Below are 19,349 nucleotides of genomic sequence, written 5' to 3' on the forward strand. Positions count from 1 at the left end.
GCTTCACGTTATGGCAGCAACACCCATTCTGCCTGCTGGCTTGTGCAGCATTGCCATGAAGGATTATCTATTTTTAAAGTCTGTTTAAAAGTCACAATTATGGGAATTTTGTATTTTGTTGCAAATATTATTTTAGGGTATCAGCACTCTGTAGCAAGTAAGGGAAATCTCCGAGGAAAAATGAGTTGACATATAATTACTTGATAAATCATCAGGAAGGAGTAAATAAGTTTAACACTGGCATAGTGCCCTAAGATTTGAGCAAAAGCTATCTTGACAAGCAGTGAGTTGAGATTGCTTTTCCCCTTCAATCTTTTTCTGGTCACCTGTGTCCATGTTACTGGAAGTTACTCATCTGGCTGGTGTACACAAGGCTGCTGCAGTCACACTCTTAGTCACTCTTTTGACTAGTGGTCTATGAAAAAAAACCAGTCAGCTTGCAAAGCAAATGACCTGACACCAAGTAACATATCAGAAAAAGCAGAAGCACAGGTAAGGAAAGAGAAAAGCTGAATCAGAGGGGTAAGTTTCAGGGAATCACAGACCAGGACACCTGGCTGCAACACTGAGGAAGATGCTAGAGTGAAGGACTGAATGATTGTTTCACAAGTACCTGGGGGACAACGAAGCAGCAAGAAACAGTCAGAAGGGCTCTGGCAGCCTGGTTTGGCAAGGAAAAACCACCTCAGACCAACTGAAGTCCTTATCTCAGCAGGTAGAGTGGCCAAGAGAGAAGCTGTGGTTGTGCCACATCATGAGCTTGATAAACCTTCGACAGCAACCTCAAGTGCCCTCATATGTGAAGGGCACTTCCACTAACAGTTTAAAAACTATGAAAACCTGTTAGGAATCCAAGTACTGAAATAAAGTAAACACAAGTGCAAAACACTTGAGGAGCTCAAGTAGGGGCATAAGCAGGGGAGGAGCAGGTGGGCAACCATCCCACAGAAAGGTCTTGGGGGGGTCCAGTGGGAACCAAAGGAGCAGATGCCAGAGGGGTGGGGGGAAGGAGAAAAAAAAAAAAAAAGGAGGTAAAATCCCTTTTGCGGATTTATCTGTGTCATAGCAGTGTTATGAAGTACTTGGGGTAATTCTCCTCTGAGCTGTACAGCTGTCAGCATCAGTGAGGCTCAGCTACAGTGTTTGGGTGTGTCACACCAACAAAAATGTGCTCAGGAGCACAACTCAAATGGAAGGTCCAGTCTATATCAAAAAAAGGCATTAGACTTGCTTTTTTCCTCCAGAAAAGAGAAAGAGAACACAGTTATGATTTTCTAATATGCAAAAGAAATAGAGGGCAATGACTCATGTCCTTCCCTTCCCCTCGAGGGTAAGGCAAGTATAGCATCGAGTTTGGCAGCAGGTTTGTGTCAGATACTTCAAAAAACTGTCAAGGTAATGAAGCGATGCAACATTCAGTGGGCATTTTAAAGAACAAACAAGACCAATCGATAAAGGCAGCTGTACACCATACTGTTGTAGAATGGAAAATGCAGTAGGTGTTGTTTAAGGACCTTTCCAGGCCAACACCACTGCATGAGAATCTGTAGTCAGCAAATCGAAAAGACAACAAATTACAGACGGGGAAGCAAAATCTTCTCTGTTGCGGTCCTATACTTTGTGTTTACAACTGAGGTCAGTATTGGGAAGTGTATTTAAATGTTCTTCTTACAATAAACAGCAAATGTGAGATGGTAAATCTTCTCTCTCATCCCCTTGTTAATCTGCAGGAGGTACGGTCTGATCCCTCTGTGGCTCAGGCAGGGATCTGTAGTACATCTGGGGCGGCAGTGACTGGCTTTCATAGACACCAGGCAGAGGGAGCAATCAACCAACCTGTTTCAGGGGTAACTGAAGCAGTAGGAAACAACTGCCAAAAGCAAGTCCCCACGGGCCAGAGCTGTAAGCCACGTGGGCAAACAGATTGCTCTGATGACTGACTCTGAACACGAGCTGGATCGGTTTGAGCCATGTGTCCGTGTTGCTCTCTCTGAGAGATGCAGAAAACAAAGGGAAATGCCACCAGAGCAATGCGGTGCTGAGTAACCAAGATTGTTTTGCTTCACTACTCACTGAAGAAGTGGGCTGGGATTTCCTAGCCAGCAACGTTCCCAGGACCGTGCTTCTCTGGTGGTTGCCTTGAGCACACTCAGGACCACACCCCAAAGTACTAGGCTGATTTTACGGGGTTTTCCTCCTGCTAAAAACAACCTCACATTTTATCCAGGCCAGAAAGGGCAAGACTGATCCCCCTTTAAACTGGAGATGTCAGACAAATGTCAGAAATACTGTGTGGGTCACACTGGTGGTTGGTCACTCCTGAACTGCCTCCAGCATCTCCAGGAGATGCTGCCTGGGGAGCTCACATGAGCTTGGCTGCTTTCTGCAATCCATTTTCCTTACACAGGCCAAGCATCCCCAGCTGTTTAACAGGAGTGACAGGAGGTACGTCCACCCTTTGAATGACACTGTTGTCCATGAATCCATCCAGGCACCAGTACATGCTGGGAACCAGTCAGTTTGAAAGCAGCTCTGCAGAGAAAGCCCTTGGGGTCCTGGTGGACAACAAGTTGACCACGAGTGGGTAATGCACTCTTGCAGCAAATGCGGTCAATAGCCCCCTGGGCTGTGTTAGGAAAAGCATCACCAGCAGGTCCAGGGAGGTGATCCTTCCCATCTACTTGGCACTTGTGCTGAGTTTTAGACTCTCCAGTATAAAATGGACCCTAACATGCTGTAGTCCAGTGAAGGCCACCAACTGGAGCACAAGTTATACAAGCAGAGGCCGAGGGACCTAGTTCTGCTCAACCTGGAGAAGACAAGGCTTTTGGAGGACATTTTCAACTACCTATAGAGAAGATGATAGTCATACTTTTCTTGGAGGTGCACAGAAAGAGGGTCAGAGGCAACAGTCACATGTTGCAACAAGGCAAATTAGGACTGCATGAAAGAAAAAGAGTTTTTCACAAAAAATGGTGGGTGGTTAAGCACTGTACCAGGCTGCACAGAGAGGCTAGAGAATCTCCAGCCTCAGAGGTGTTCATAACAAGATAGGGCAAGGACCCGAAAAACCTGACCTAGCTTCAAAGTTGACACTGCTTTGAGCAAGAGTTTGGGCTAGAGACCTCACAAGGTCCTCTCCAACCTTGGTCACTCCACGCTTCTGTGGCTCTGTGAAGTTGCAGCCAGAGGGGAGAATGGAAAATGTAGATGTAATCTTCTTGGCACACATGGTGAGTGACAATAAAGGAGCTGCTCACACAGATGCTGCAGAGCTTACCGCACAGAGGAGCTCCCCACATTGGCTCTGGGAGCACCAACACAGTTTAGGCAACAGTTGCTCAAGGGATGGGCAAGGGAGTCAGCAAAACAGTGGTGCCAGCACCTTGGGTATAATGGTTTTGGACTGAAACAACTCACCTGGCATATTAAGTCGCACTTCGGTATCTGAAGCCCCACAAAGCTGGGCTTTGCTTTTAGAGATAAAAAAATGGGGAAAGCAGTGGATGTTGTCTGCCTTGATTTCAGCAAGGCTTTTGATACCATATCCCACAACATGCTTGTAGCAAAGCTTAGAAGGTATAGGATAGATGAGTGGACAGTGAGGTGGGCTCAGAACTGGCAGGCTGGCAGAGCTCAGACGGTTGTGATCAGTGGCACAGAATCTAGTTGGAGGCCTGTAACTAGTGGTGTTCCCCAGGGGTAGGTACTGGGTCTGGTCTTGTTTAACATCTTCGATGACCTGGATGTAGGGGTAGAGTCCACCCTCAGCAAGTTTGCTGATGATACGAATTTGGGAGGAGTGGCTGTCACACCAGAAGGCTGTGCTGCCATTCAGCAAGACCTGGACACACTGGAGAGTTGGGTGGAAAGGAACCTGATGAGGTCCAACAATAGCAAGTGCAGACTCCTACACCTGGGGAGGAATAACCACATGCACCAGTACAGGTTGGGGGCTGACCTGCTGGACAGGAGCTCTGTGGAAAAGGACCTGGGTGTCCTGGTGGACAGCAGGCTGGCCATGAGCCAGCAGTGTGCACTTTTAACAAGGTCTTCAACCAATGTCGTAACCCCATTGATGTAACTCCAATGATGTAACTTCTAATATAGTGGTTTTGCAACTTCATCTGCCAGTTCCCTCAGGACCCACGGATGCATCCCATCAGGTCCTATGGGCTTCTGCACCTTCAGCTTCCTTAGGTGCTCCTGAACCCAATCTTCTCCTACAGTCATTGGTTTTTCATTCTCCTGGACCCTTCCTTTGCTCTCTAGGACTTGGGCAGTGTGGCACGACCCCTTGCCGATGAAGACTGAAGCAAAAAAGTCATTGAGCACCCTCAGCCTTCTCAATGTCCTGGGTGACCAGATGCCTGTTGCCTTCCAGAGAGTGCCTGCATTTTCCCTAGTTTTCCTTTTCTCCTCGACATACCTGTAGAAGCTTTTTCTGTTGCCCTTGACATCTCTGGCCAAATTTAATTCTGTCAGGGCCTTGGCTCTCCTAACCTGATCCCTGGCCATTCAGGTAATTTCTCTGTATTCCTCCCAGGTTACCTGTCCTTCCTTCCACCCTCTGCAGACTTCTTTTTTGATCCTAAGTTTGTTCAGAAGCTTTCTGTCCATCCATGCAGGCCTCCTGCTGTTTTTGCCTGTCTTCCTCTTTGTTGTTACTCTACAGTTAAACATGAACACCTCAGTACTTTCTACCTCCTGGCAGTTGATGTAGCAGGGTTTTCAGGTAGCCATGTAACAAATATGTGTTAGCAACATCCGCCTTTTTGTTTCTTCTTAAGAAAAAAACCTACAAAGCTTTGTAATTTGCCTTAGCAAAGATATAATTGTCTTAACACATGTCTTTACAAGGTACACACAAAGATGGCTGCAAACCTCACAGCAGATGTTCACTGCAGAGATCCCTCTAAAAGAGGGAGGTGACCATCTCCTGCCCTCCAGCCTGGGGACTGACACAACCAGCATCCCCAGCCCAGGGCCAGAGCAAGGCAGTGGGGTGGGAGATGGGAGTGGGGAGGGCAGAAGTATCCTGCTGTGGTATGAAGGCGACTACCACATGAGAAGGCACGCAGCGTAACCCTCTGGAAGACATGTGAAGTCACCACTGGAAAGACCTCAGCTAAGGACTGTGTCTGGTTTGGGTAGCTACAGCTCAGCGAAGATGGGGAGCAACTGGAAAACCTCAAAACTGCAGCAACAACCATGATCAGAAGTGAAAAAAATGTGACCTGAAAAGACTGCAGAACTGGGATGGCTTAGACAAGAAAAAACACGCTAAGGACAGGTATATGTGTCTACAACTGCGTAACAGACAACCAGGAAACAGAAAGGAGTAAACAGGTTTGTCATGGCCATGTGGACAGAGTAGTGCAGGTATGAACACATAAATGCAAAAATACATGTAGTTTCCCTTTTTTTGCTTTCATTTTTAATCAGCAATGAATACAGAGCATTTAGGTATTGCTCTGTAGTGTTTATCTTATAACAAGAATGGCCTTTGCTGTACTTAGGTCATAAACAAGACTTCCAAGATACTTGAGAATTTATCTAGTCTCAACTCAGCTTTGCAAGACCTAAGGCTTGCAAAAATGAGCTTATTAGAAAAGAATTTGTGCAATTTGTGTAAGCTTTATGTCTGTCCTCTTTGCGCTCACCAGCATGGGGCTTTACGTCTGCTGATGGGACAAGTAGAGCTTCTGCAAAAACTACTGGGGGCTTTTGAAACCAAACCAATAAACAAAATCAGCAGAGTTTTGAAAAGGATGGTGCAACCTCTTCCCTCTAAAAGCCACAGCCACTGTTTTCCTTCTTTCATTACTCTCCCGGATCTGCACTGTCAGGCTTAATTCCTTTGTGATTGTTTAAATGCTAAACTATAAAACTGAGCTTTGCCACACTGCTGTCTTAAGTTAATTTCTTAAATATGAACCATAACTACAGAAAAGAAAAAAAATATCAGAGCAGTAGTATCAGAAATGGTATAGTTTACTGATGGGACTACACTACCTAAAAATTACATGGGAAAAAGAAGAGAAGTTCCACTTGGTCTAAGCTAATTTAATCCAAACTCCAACACCAAGAAGCCATGGGTGCTTCTAAAATAAGTCTGCAGCAGTAAAACATGTGAATGATAATCCACTCAAAACTTTTATTACAATTTGGCAAGTGTGATTCTTTATGAAATGCAGGAAGGTCTTAAAAGCACATTCTTTATTTGCCTTATGCTGCCTTAAACATTGTTTTGCATCAGATGGGTCCTGTTTGACCTCCTTGGGTCTCTCTCCTTTATGGAGAGAACTTCAAGCAAATATATGTCAGACTCTCAACTACTGTCTTACCAGAATGGAAAAGAGACTTTTTTTTTTTCTTTTTTTAGAGGGAAGAGGTCCTTACTACTTGTTACTGAAGATAAAAAACTGCTAAAAGTAACATAAATCACAACTGCGTTCCTGCATTGCTTAAATGTTTCCCAGCAGGGTAACAAATTTCCGCCTTCCAATTCAGGAACATTCACTATTTCACTGTTTCTCTAGCCATCAAAAATGATGTAATGCCAGTCAGGACACACCTAAGGACAAACACAAGGATAAATAAATAAATAAATCCAGTAGAAACAAGTCAAAGTCATGCTCCTACAGGTAAAAAACACCTAAATACAGTTAAAAAACAGTTTATAAAGTAGTTAAACACTAATTAAAAATAGACTAAGTTTTGTTCATCTCTGCAGCATGATGTTAAAAAAAAAAAAAAAAAAAAGGCATGCTAGTCATTGTTTTGCCTTTAATTGAAAATGTTACCAAGCCACCCTGTCCCAGGCTGTGTGATATCTCCTGCCCTCTCAGGAGCTTAACATGGGTTATGCTTCAGGTGAAGCTTTTGCGGATGAGCCAGCACTCACTCCCACACTGAGAAGTGCCTCTATGAATCTCTTTCAGTTAATGTATAATCTGCTTCTGAGAAATGCCAGGGCCTGCTTCCACAGCTATTATCTCAGTTCTTACACCAAATATTTTCAGTTTCTGTCTTGATATATCTCTCGCTCATGGAAACCAGATTTAACTGACTCATTTTTCCCCCATCTTCTTACTCTTTCTTTCAGGCTTTTCCCCTACTGACAGACAATCAACAGGTCAAATTATTCCTTCAGTCACGCATGTGTACAGCCCCATCACCTTCAGGTCATGCTCTTGCCTTCAGTACCTTTGCACAGATGAAATGGGCCGACCTCAGCAGAGGTTTCAGTGCAGTAGGGCAACCCACAGCTGGCAGCAAGAGACCAAGTTTCATGGCAGAACCACACTCTGACAGGCTTTTTGTAGCACTTCTGAGAGATGAAGAAAAACTAGGATGAGCTGCATCTGAACTGGACGTTGCTGAATGCCTCAACTAACAGCGAGCGTAAGGGGAATCCATGACATAAACCACAATTTGGGGCACTTTTGAGGCTGCCCAAAGCCCCCACCTGTACCCCTGATATAGCAGGAGAGGTCACAATGCAGTGTGGCTTATGTACTGCCTCCTCAGTGGCATGCGAGCGATGGGACAAGCGGGAGATGCTGCAAAGAGCACTGACAAAAGCCATACCGAGTTCTCCATTCCTTGGCATCCAGCCTGGAGACCCGAGCCTGCAGCAGCTCCCAAGCTCTCCCTGGAGTCTGCAAGCTGCAGCCTGCTCGACATCGCGCAGGGGACAGACAGGGCTGCTGTTATTAATCATCGTGCAGACGTGCCATTCTCCCCCAGTAGTATGAATACAGGTTTGCCAAGGAAAACACTTCCCAGGGCATGTGAGACTCCGTGCACGCGTACATGACTAAATAAGGATTTCTGGATAAGGCTCCAGAAAACACAGGAGATCTACCTGCTTGCCTTGAGTGATGTAGAAGCAGCAAACTAGTACACCCTTACAATTAGCCTCCAGCAATAAGGGAACAGTAGCACAGGCCATTCGGAGATTACTGGTTTGTGAATTGTCTTCAGTGGCATTTTGAATTTTCAAATTTTTTTAATGTCACTTCTGTATAAGCCATATCTGTTCTGTTTTCCTTCCTGCCAGAGGTACTTTCCTCTGTTTCAACCTTCTTTAAACTCACTTATAATAGTGAACATGGAGAGCTCCATGCATGGGCTGCTGTGACTTTTTGCAGCTGGTTCTCTAAGGGAGGTATCAACAGCACAGGAAAAACTTACAGAATTAAATCTTTCAGTGCAATGGATTCCCTGGCTTAAAATGTGAAAGAGCTGCTGAAAGAGCGAAACAGCACTTCACCCTCACAACATCTACCGTGGGGAAGAAGCATGTCTGGATGGATTAGCAGTGACGGGGAGGTCTGCCATCCAGGGGCTTTTTTCCTTTCTGCTGAACAGCTACAGTGGCTTTGATCCACACTGCTTGCTGATTTGGGTTTGTGCTTTCACCTTTGTTGTCACTGTACAAGGAGGGGATGACAACAGGGACCTGGCATAGTCTCTGCCTATCCAAATTCTCCATGGCTGCAGCTCTGTGTCATGTTATTGTTGCTGGGTCTTTACCAGCAAAAACTTCATTACATCCAAAAGCACAGGTTCCTGCTTTCCCATTGTCAGCACGTTACTGCTCCCAACAGCTGAAGGGAGATAGTCGTTTTCAGACGAGGCTCCTCCTAGTTCCCAACAGCTAGCAACGGGGTTTTAAATTAAATTAAAAGGTATTTCATTTTAAAAATCAGAATTGTGTTTGTGCTGTAGAGCAGAAACCCTGTGGAGATTGCACAAACTGTTAGGCACTCCCGTTTCCCGTAACACCAGTGGCTTGTGGAAGTGCACTGAGTCAGCTGTTCCAAACTGCAGCCAGCAGATAAAAAGCCCATTTGTCTCCAGGAAGTGCAGCAAGAAGGTGGGGAGACATCCTGCAGCAAACATGTCAGGTCAGTGATGTTTGTCTAATATTCTTGTAAACAATTCACTCTTCTGAAGTCTGTTTTCCATTAACTGCTGGGATCGGGTTAGCGTTGTTCCTCTCAGTTGCTGTTTGTGTGTTTTCCCTTCTGCAAGTGTGTGTTTAGCAACAGATAAATTGCAAGTCAAACAAACTGAATTCAGATATATTGTAATGGATGTAATTGAAGGGTGTTTCTCCTTGATTTTTCCTGTTGATGGTAGCTATGGAAAAGCAAGCTGGAGCCAGTAAGTAGTGTGAGGTTTCTTTTGACTCTCATAGATTATTTTTTTTTTAAATTTTGGAATATAAAAAACACCTTTTGGAGGTGCCTTTCTCCATTGGCTGAGCAAGCAGCCCAGTCACAAGCTTAGACTAGACAGCTAAGTTCTAGGCAAGCTAAAACTTTGAGGAGATAAATTGTGCACAAACTAGTTCACCTCACAAGCCACACTCTGGCTTTATGCTAGCATGACTGAGATGTAATCCTTTCCAGAGCATACAATATCATGACCACATCTGCTAGCACAAATGCCGGCATTAGTATCAAAATAATGTTTTGACAAATCAAAACCCATGTTTTCAGATCCATGGGTTTGTCATGGATCTGAAAACATGTTAATGGCATGCGCCACGTCCTGCGCTGGCCTGATGTCTGGTTGTAAATACTGCTTTTAGGCTGTTATGGGAATATACTGAATGTTGACACAACTGGAGCTTCGGAGGCAACTGCAAAACCAGAAGGTCTGAGCTATGCAGGTAGGCACCAACTCAGCTGTTCATCTCCCCTTACATTCACGGACAAGTTCAAGCCTATTACAGATCCTGGTCTCTGGCTGTCAGTCATTGCCATGTGAGCAGATTTTTCCACAGCCAAGATCCTACTTGGGCGCATAAGTTTATGGTGGGAATAGAGTTCCCTTTGAGCTGTTCTAAGGACTATTCAAGATTATCACAGAGAAAATGCAAGGTCTGCCAAGTGCATCCAACCTCTGCTATCGAGCCTGCTCTTCTTGCTCCCTTAACAGGGTTTCCCTCATGACCTAAGTTTCTGAACATTTCCCCATTATAGTCCAAAATTAAAAGGAATTAAATCTGGGACTAATCCACTCAAAGGCTTAGATTTAAAACAAGAAGACCCACCTTTTAGTCTGCACACTAGAGAACTTCCCCCTGTATTTGAAAAAAATGTCTTTTCTATCATCTCTGTATTGATTTGTAGGGCACTTACCCTTCAGCAAAATTGGTCAATTCTACCATTGCTTCTCTCTAAATAGATTCAGGATTTAAAATGCCAGCTCAGTCATGATGGCTGCTAGAACAACTTGCTTCCGATTTTAAAAACGAAAGGAAAAGTCATACATGTTATGTTGTAGGAGTTCCTGCCTCAGAAAAAATTGCAGAAAGAGATTTGGAGAACATGAAGAAATACCAAGCCAAGATTATAAAAGTTGGCAACAGCAAGTGTGTTGATCCAGCTGTGATTGCTGGCATTATCTCTCGGGAGTCACACGCTGGGACAGTGCTGAAAGACGGCTGGGGTGACCACGGAAACGCATTTGGTTTAATGCAGGTATGGTCAATCTTCTTAAAAACACAAACCTCATCCTTCTGTTGAAGCAGAAAGTCAGAAGAGCAGCAAGGGCCCCAATGAAAGGCAACCCCCTAAACCCTTTCAGTTAACTCTTTGGCCAGAATAAAGCCACCACTGACCCAACAGTCAGCTCCCAGCACTGGGGAGGGACCCCGGTGAGTATCAGGGCACGAGCAGGCTGCTCTTGTATTGTGAAACCACTGCTTGCTTCCCAGCGCTCTCTGGGGAATTAAGAGATTAATTGTTCCTATTTCATACTTTAGATAATAAATATTGTTTCAAAAAACATTTTTTAAGCACAGAGGCCTGCAGGCTGTAACTACATACCATCAGGTTAATTACCCTTTATGTACCACAGGGGCCCAGCTAGTAGGGAATCACACTTCATTATTCATGCCTACATTCACGCCTCGCTTGCTTGCCAAGTTTGTACAATTCCTAAACCTCTGCTGCACGCATTGGGAGCTGCTTTTGTAACAGCTCCAGCCCCCTCAGGCTTGTACTCTACTACCCTATGGATAAAAGGTGGAGAAGGAGAAGAAAAGGAGAAGAGCATGACTAGGGCAAAGACCAAGGGAAGATCCCTAAAGGAAACAAGGATTTTCCCACCCTTGATGCAGCTGGGGAGGAGAGGAGCAGTCACCTTGCAGCTGGAAAAGCTTAAACAGCAGTAAGCTGCTGCTGTAAAGGGTTTTTAAGGCTCTGACAGACAAGGAGGTGGGGTAGGCATTCCTCTTCAGTGCTCCAGTAGTCTGCTATTCATGCATCTGCCAGCTTCGTCTGCGCCTTGAGCTAAATTTGTTTCCTCTCCATACAATTACAAAAGAGGTAAATCATGAGATTAAAGATCAAAATTAATACAAGCAGCCTGTAAGCAATGAAGAGCTCTGGATAAATAGTGTAGTTTCTGGTGTGCTGATATTGCTGTCTCACTTTCAGGTTGACAAACGGTACCATAAGATTGTTGGGTCATGGGACAGTGAAGAGCACTTAGCCCAAGGTACAGAGATTTTATGTGGGATGGTAAAGGAAATCCAGAAGAAATTCCCAACATGGACAAAGGAACAGCAGCTCAAAGGTAGAATTTTGTGAGCTTTAAAACACTTCACATACATAAAAGTCAAGCACAATAACGATGTAAAACTTGAGCACTTCAGAAAACTAAACATACTGCAGTCCCGCTGTTCATTTTATGGAGTGCAGAACACTACTGCCTGACACTCAGTAAAAGGAAGAGGGGAATGTGGTTAGCTTTCTAGAAGGCTTTGGGAAAACCTGGCAAATATCATGACATTTTTCAGTTGCAAGGAGTAAGGGTGGGTTTTTCCCCTGCCTCTCTCCATTTCATTTGTTTTGTATTTCTATATCTACCTACAAAAAGCTACTATCTTGGCAACTCCAAAGAAGGAACATGTTAATTTTGAAAATGTACGGTCCTCTCTGGAGGAAACATGGTTATACTCTTGAGCACTGATTACAGTTGAAGCCCTCATGGTTGGATCCCTTTATTCCAACTACAATACAAATGTCTGAGGTTATTAACGTGAACAGTCATGAAGGAACAGGCACAAAAGGAAACAGTCATACAACTGGAGATGTTACATTAGCAAAATGCAGCAAGGGGACAATGATCACCAAGTCTGAATGTAAAGGAGGAAATTATGATTTCTTCACAAAGTTAAAACACAAAAGGAACAATTCAGTGGCCAAAATAGCTGCAAATGGCAATACAATGCTGCTGAAAAGAGAGCTGCAAACCAAGGCAACATATTTAAGTTGTGATTTTTGTTTATTTGCTTATTTACTGATGAAGTATCACCTCTGCTTACTTGTTTATTTCACTCTCATGTCAGGCGGGATTTCAGCCTATAATGCAGGACCTAAAAACGTCCAGAGCTACGACAGAGTGGATATTGGCACAACACACCATGACTACGCCAATGATGTAACTGCAAGAGCCAAGTTTTATAAGAGAAATGGATTCTGAGATATCTACATGATGATTAGTCATCTATTACATACTTTGCATCTAATTAAAAAAATCCTGAATTTCTCCCTCAGAAAGACTAAGAATGGGAGAGAACAATGACGCCAGAATCAGGTGCAAGCTTTCAATAGGGTTATTTTTCAGCAAAACTAAAAAAATCGCTTTAAAACACCACTAGTAATCCAATCTACAATCTATCTTTTGCCATTTATCTTTTATCTCACTCTGTGAGAATATTCAGAGTTTTCAGCTGTGCTTACAACTTCTCAAGCAGCAGACTAATGCTGCAAGAAAGTTACAACGCTGCTTAACAAGATTTTATCTGCCTTAGATTTTATCTGTCAATACCAGTGTCTAACAGCAGTACAAAATTGGTTGTTAAAAATTTGCAGTTTTGGAATTGAATATTTGCAATACCAGAAGAGTGTATCACAGTGTATCATCTTTTCAGAATAATTGCTTTTAACTTTGGTGGTGTGACCACAAAGTGGCTGTTTCTTGTGACAGGAGGGAAAATACTAAGCTATCCTCACCTCTTTTTTTTGCCCTTGATACTGCTTCATTTTCGCCTTTATAGTTGCAAACAACCTGTAGAACTCAAGCTGCTGTAATGAATATTTCTACTGAAGCTACGTATTAGCTCCACTGCAGGGTCTGGAGTAAGAATATGCACATTCCATCATGTTTTTAAAATGACATGTAGTTTATAAAATCTGATGCAAGTTCACGTACAATAAACAGATCCTTTTAATCAATCATATAGTAAAGCTTTTGGGGAGCCTTAGCTTCAGAGTTGTTGGGTTCATTCAGCCATTTCAAGCCACAGAGGAGAAAAGTAAGTGGTTTAGAGCAGTTAAAAAAACCTCTCAAGCATATCACTAGGGGCTAAAGGAGAAATAACAAAGAACATGGGGGGGTAGTTTGTTTGAAATATGGTGCATTTTTTTAATCACAGGTACAAAATACGAGCTATAAAATACCCTGATACTATTATTAAAATGGTATTGATCTACTCACATTACAGTATTAATTACCAAATCTGAAACAGTAACTGAACCTGCAAGAGAGCAATAGTGCAGAAATAGAAATTTATTCTTACAATAGTACATTTCTACACTGCTACAATGTATTGCACCAAAGATTTGTTTGAATATACTTTAAATGCTACAGCAGGTAGACATGGCAAATGGTTCCTACCCAAGAAGCAAGCTCACCATGAGCCAGCTGCATGCCCAAGCAGCAAAGGCAGCGAGGGGCACTCTGGGCTGTATGAACAGAAGCACAGCTAGACCACGGGAAGGGATTACCCATCTCCACTAAGCACTTGCTAGACCACATCTAGAGTAGTGTCACAGAATCACAGAATGGTAGGGGTTGGAAGGGACCTCAGGAGATCATCTAGTCCAACCCCCCATGCCAAAGCAGGTTCCCTACAACAGGTTGCCCTTGGGCCTCCTGACACAGGAAAGACCAACGAAGTAGAGCAAACTCAGCAGAGAGCCACCAAGGTGGCTGGGGCTGGAGCACTCGCCCCACACTTCAGGTGGATCTAACAGCAGTCCCACAGTGCCTACCTGTGAGGGATAATTGAGTGAATGGAGCCAGGTTGGCTCCTCCTGGTACTGCAAGAGATAGAAGACTGAAAGAAGATAAGTTCAGATTGGATACAAGGGAAGAGAAGTGACAACAGGCATAACCTGAAAGAAGATAAGTTCAGATTGGATACAAGACTGTATTCTGCATATAACCTTACCCCATGAGGACAGCCAGGCAGCACAGCAGCCTGCCCAGAGGGGCTGAGCTGTCCCTGTCCTCAGAGGTTTTCAAGACCTGGTTGGACAAGGTCCTGAACAACCTGGTCTGACCTCAGTGCCAGCCCTGCATTGAGCAGGAGGTTGTATAGAAGAGGTTACCTTACAACCTGAACTTTGCTATCATCTTAAGTCAGCCTATTTGTTCCCTGCACAAAAAGGCAGCGTCTCTTACCTGTGCTGCAGGAAGATTTACGTGAAGCATTTACAGTGAAGCTGCATTAATGAAAGGATGCGGGGACACACTGTGTTTGTCCACCCTGTTGGTTCAGGTTTTAGACCTGAAAGCAAATCTTTAAAGAACGTATGCTTATACAGAGAAGGTTTGGGATAGCAGACTGACTGTATGACAGTTGTGACCTTGGAGGAAATACCATTTCAGAAACACCCCAAATTACACATATATTAAAAATTTTAAGAAAATACAATTTCCTTTTTTTCATTAAAACTGCCAAATTGTCAATTAAAGACAGGTGTAAAAATCTCTTGTAGCTAAATCTTACCCAGAAAGAACAGGTACTATCTAAAATATTTTCCCTTCTCTATACTTGGGAAGCAAGTTAGAGCAGAGCTAATAACCAAGTAGTTTATCACACACTTCTAAAGTTGAGCACAGTACCAAGCAAGCTTCTTCATTAACACGTTCTTTCCAGTTTACATTGCAGTACCTGTGAAGGCTGCAGCGTCTGTGTAGTGTCACACATGGAAGATCCATGTTCACACACACACTGTGTACAACAGAACTGCTGGGGATTCACCAGGCTGCAGTGCCACGGACACAAACCCAAACGTGCTTGGCGAGGCTGGGCGATCCTGGCTTTGGTGCTCTGGACACCAGTCCCGGTACAACTCTTCTATTTGCTACTCCTCAGCAACAAGACCCGTTTGCCTAATTTTCTGGGCCCTAGTACTTGTGCCATCTCTTTTAAGCATGGCCTGTACCTCGGATGCACTACATGTGCCCTTCAAAAGAGCTGACATTTCAGCTTGTACTCTGCCCTTCCCTGTAGGAAGACAATCAACACCACACAGAGATAGCAGTTAGAACACACCTCAGGACAAGATGCTATGCAGATGCTGGAAGGAAGGAGAGAGGGAAGAAATGCAACGTTCATTTATCTGCTTCACTTTTTTCTTGCTATTCTATATAGTTCAGACTGACAGGAGTGTTTTCTGTGTCCTTCCAACTACAGCCTGTAGCTTGTGGAGAAATTGTGTTTTTTTCAGCTCAGTTTCGTGTTTCTGCTTCCAGCCTGCCTGCAGGAGCCGTTACACTCTTCAGTGCCACCACCACAGCACTATCTATCCTTCTTTTTCTTCTGCACAGTGTCTCCAGCTTTTATGTCCCTCTACCAATATGTCTGTTCCTGTGAACTCCTACTGGTGTTTACTCTTCTCTGCAAGCATGCAGAAAAGATAAACATTCATTTTCAGTAATTGTATCCCTCTGATCATCTCACAACATACAGTCATTAAGAATAACTCCTCTACAGTGTGTCTAGTGTGGGAGAGGCTCACAGCATGTTAAACTACGGAATTTATGCTCACTGGAATGAAAACTACTTTATCATTTGATACAGCAGCAGCAGCTTCCTAACTCTGGCCACAATTCTTAAAACTATAAACAAAAACATGCACACAGTATTATTCAAGATTCTGCAGTAAAAGTGTCATTTTATAAGCCTGCAGCCCATAATTACTAACTTGCATCAAAGAGGTATGCCTCAGGGTCTCCAGATTTCCAAAGTTTGCAATTTTAGAACAGGAAAAGCACCAGCTTTCACACAGACTGCAGCTCTTAGGCTATTATTATTATTAAACATTTAGAATCAAGAAATACATACGAAGTGAGATAGCACGTTTCCTGAAAGACAAATTATACAACTTACCAAGATGTGAATCACTCCTTCTGTTACCCCCAAATGGGGAGTTCAGATACTGTTTAAGCTACAGGAGGAGGGTAGATGACAGACTGTTTGCTAAGGAACAAGCATGAGATCTGGATGACCAAAGTGAGTCACCCAAACACCTGCCTCAATCAAATGACACTCTCAGTGGACAGCCAGTTGATTCTCGTGTAACTGTTAAACAGTGGGTTTTTCAATTCCAATTCCTTCCTTTGTGCAATAAAGGTGAAGTCATGCACCATCACTGTTAACCTTTAGTGGGAACTGTCCTCACCATCATTAATTAGATTTATTCTACTTACTTCTATGCTTATCCAACTTTATAAATAAAGTTCTCTAATAGCTAGCCATAACTAGCATTACTGCCATTACATAGCAGTAATCTATCCACAAAATTAAATCATGGGGACAGAAAGCCTATAATTTATTTATTATTTCAGGAAAATATCAACAACATTGAATTCTGTATTTGTACACATGCAATACTGCTTTAAGCATCAGCATCAGTGTCACCTCCACCATTCATACCAGACAGCAAAAATTAAGCCCACGTTACATACACAAACTCTTAACTCAGGATTTAAATGATTTATTTTATAAAATATAAATTCAACCATCGCATCTTATGACTGAATCTCTTTCTGCTCCACAGGTTTCAGACGCCGTTTAATGACAAGCTCTCCCTTGCTTGTAAGAAAGGTGTCCGACATTTCCTCCTCTGTTGGCAACCCGTAAGGTAGTTTCAGCGGCTGTATTCTACAGGCAAAACAGTTTGCTTAGTGAAGTCCTGTGACTAGAAGAGTTATATTAAACATTCCAAATTAAACAAATAGTTAACAAACCTTATCAGATGTTTAACAACTTTCAGTCTGGAATTCACAGAAGGGATGTTTTTGTGCAGTCTTGGCCGATGCGCCTACATAAAGGATAGAACAAGTTTTACAAACGCATTGTCAAACCCCAGATCTCTGTACACTAAACTTTTCACACCGTCAGTAAAAATATAAACCACATTTGCAAATATAAGAGTTAGAGAAATGTCATGCATCAAGAATATACATAAAAATATGAAATCAAAACGTGATCAAACTAAATTCCAGTAAAATGACAAATTCACCTTTATTCCCCTTACATTATCAACATATTCAAAATTCTTCCAACTGTTAAAAATACTACAAAAGTAAATACAGGAGTTTAGGGGTAAAACTGCTTGCTTCAGTTAGATCCTAAATTGATCAAGCACGCATTTTTTTTCTGTAATATAACACTGACTAGATGAATCTCTGCACAGTGTGCAGGTGGTCTAAAAAACTGGATAAACACATCTTTGACACAAACTCCCAAGTCTTGGATTTGTAAGCTTTTCATTAATAAACGAGTCTTACTTGCCTACCTGCAATATCCGAATATGACCCAGAGAGAAAACTGAATTCAAAGTACTTACAAATCTATTTTTATTATTTGATCAGAATTCTCAAGGTACAGTTCTCCTCAGGCAGGCAGAGCAATACCATATAGAGGTATTCTGAATTCCCACTAAAAGGCCACTTGCCATTAATGTTCCTCTCAGCTCTTAAACACATAATTGATTTCTCAATTACATTTATATCAACTGTAAAACAAGAAGAGTTTTGTGACTGCAAAACTGAGGTCCTTAAAAAACCCACCACCTTAATCCTACCCTCTGTTTCTACATTTCTGAGGTACACAGTAAGTATAAAGAACAACAATCATACTTTATCCAGTCCAAGATCACGTATTATCTTCTTTTCCCAATACGGGCGACCAACTACACTTTTTATTCTAGTAACAACGTGGATTTTGTGGGGCTGCTCAGGGTCACCCCCATACTTTTCATGGTCTCCAGGCTGCGGCTGAAATACCTAGAATAAGAAGTTCACAAAAACAAAGGGTTTTTTCCTAAATATCTAAACTGTTATTATAGTTCACAAAATAACTCTCTCAAACATAATTCAACCTTGATAAAAATTCTTATATGTTTAACTACCTTTCTTTTCAGAAAGTCAAAGCACCAACAAGTGACCTTAGATTTAGCTTTTATAACATTAAGTAGAATATATTTTTATAATGGTTTTTACTCTTGAGTTTGGCCATACAACTGCACAGAAATAGGTGGACAACACTACACCAGCATAGCACTTAACTCACACGCATCTTGTTGAAGAACCTTTCTGCCTAGCCTCTGAATGGTAAGTCTTTTCCACACGCTTTAAGAATGATTTTAAGGAAGAGTCAACTGACACTAGATTGTATCTTGCAAAAAGATAAGCTAAAAATGTAAATGTAAAAATGTACAATTTAAGTCAGACTTCCATCTCTTTCGGTTTAGTTCATTTATTGAATAGAATATTGCAATTGGCAGGGACTCACAACAATTATCTAGTCCAACTTCCTGAAGAATTCAGCGCTGACCAAAAGTTAAAGCATGTTATTAAGGGTATTGTCCAAATGCCTCTTAAACACTGACAGATTGGGGCATCAACCACCTCTCTAGGAAGCCTCTTCCAGTGTTTGACCACACTCATGGTAAAGAAATGCTTCCTAATGCACAGTCTAAGCTTCCCCTGAGGCAGCTTTGAGCCATTCCCATGTGTCCTGTCACTGGGTACCAGAGAAGAGCTCAGCACTTCCCTCTCCCCATTTCCTCCTCAGGAAGCTGCAGAGAGCAATGAGGTCACCCCTCAGCCTCCTTCTCTCAAAACTAGACAAGCCCAAAGTCCTCAGCTGCTCCTCACAGGACATAGGTTGTCCTCCTCTGGAGGCATTCAAGGTACCTTTAGCATCCTTCTTAAATGGTGGGGCCCAGAACTGCACACAGCACTCAGGGTGAGGCCGCACCAACACTGAATACAGCAGGACAATCACCTCTTTTATCCAGCTGGTTACGCTGTGTTTGATGTGCCCCAGGATGAGGTTTGCCCTCTTGGCTGCCAGGGCACAGCCCTGACTCACACTGAGCCTGCTGCCGACCAGCACCCCCAGATCCCTTTCTGCAGGGCCGCCCTCCCGCCACTCCCCCAGTTTATACTTGTGCCTGGCATCACCCCACCCAGGAGCAGAATCCAGCATTTCTTCTTGTTAAATTTCATGCCATTGATGATTG

The 19,349-nt window shown here is 43.0% G+C and overlaps 2 protein-coding genes across 2 annotated transcripts; one reads left to right on the plus strand and one right to left on the minus strand.

The window, feature by feature from the left end:
- Positions 1–9,600: 9,600 nt before the first annotated feature.
- Positions 9,601–12,507, plus strand: LOC104521765 (lysozyme g; the record flags this gene model as incomplete). The annotated part of the gene is made up of 4 exons (XM_029083955.1): positions 9,601–9,685; positions 10,303–10,499; positions 11,460–11,598; positions 12,374–12,507. Coding segments are annotated over 4 exons (555 nt in total), but the record flags the coding sequence as incomplete, so codon positions are not given.
- Positions 12,508–16,848: 4,341 nt separating this feature from the next.
- Positions 16,849–18,400, minus strand: MRPL30 (mitochondrial ribosomal protein L30). Its single transcript, XM_029083959.1, has 4 exons — positions 18,395–18,400; positions 17,962–18,108; positions 17,068–17,141; positions 16,849–16,981 (listed from the first exon to the last, which is right to left on the minus strand). Exons 1-4 carry the CDS (start codon positions 18,398–18,400, stop codon positions 16,849–16,851), a joined length of 360 nt encoding a protein of 119 aa, XP_028939792.1.
- Positions 18,401–19,349: the final 949 nt, after the last annotated feature.

The sequence above is a fragment of the Antrostomus carolinensis genome, unplaced genomic scaffold (genome assembly GCF_000700745.2).
Source record: "Antrostomus carolinensis isolate BGI_N321 unplaced genomic scaffold, ASM70074v2 scaffold8680, whole genome shotgun sequence".
Lineage (NCBI taxonomy): Eukaryota > Metazoa > Chordata > Aves > Caprimulgiformes > Caprimulgidae > Antrostomus > Antrostomus carolinensis.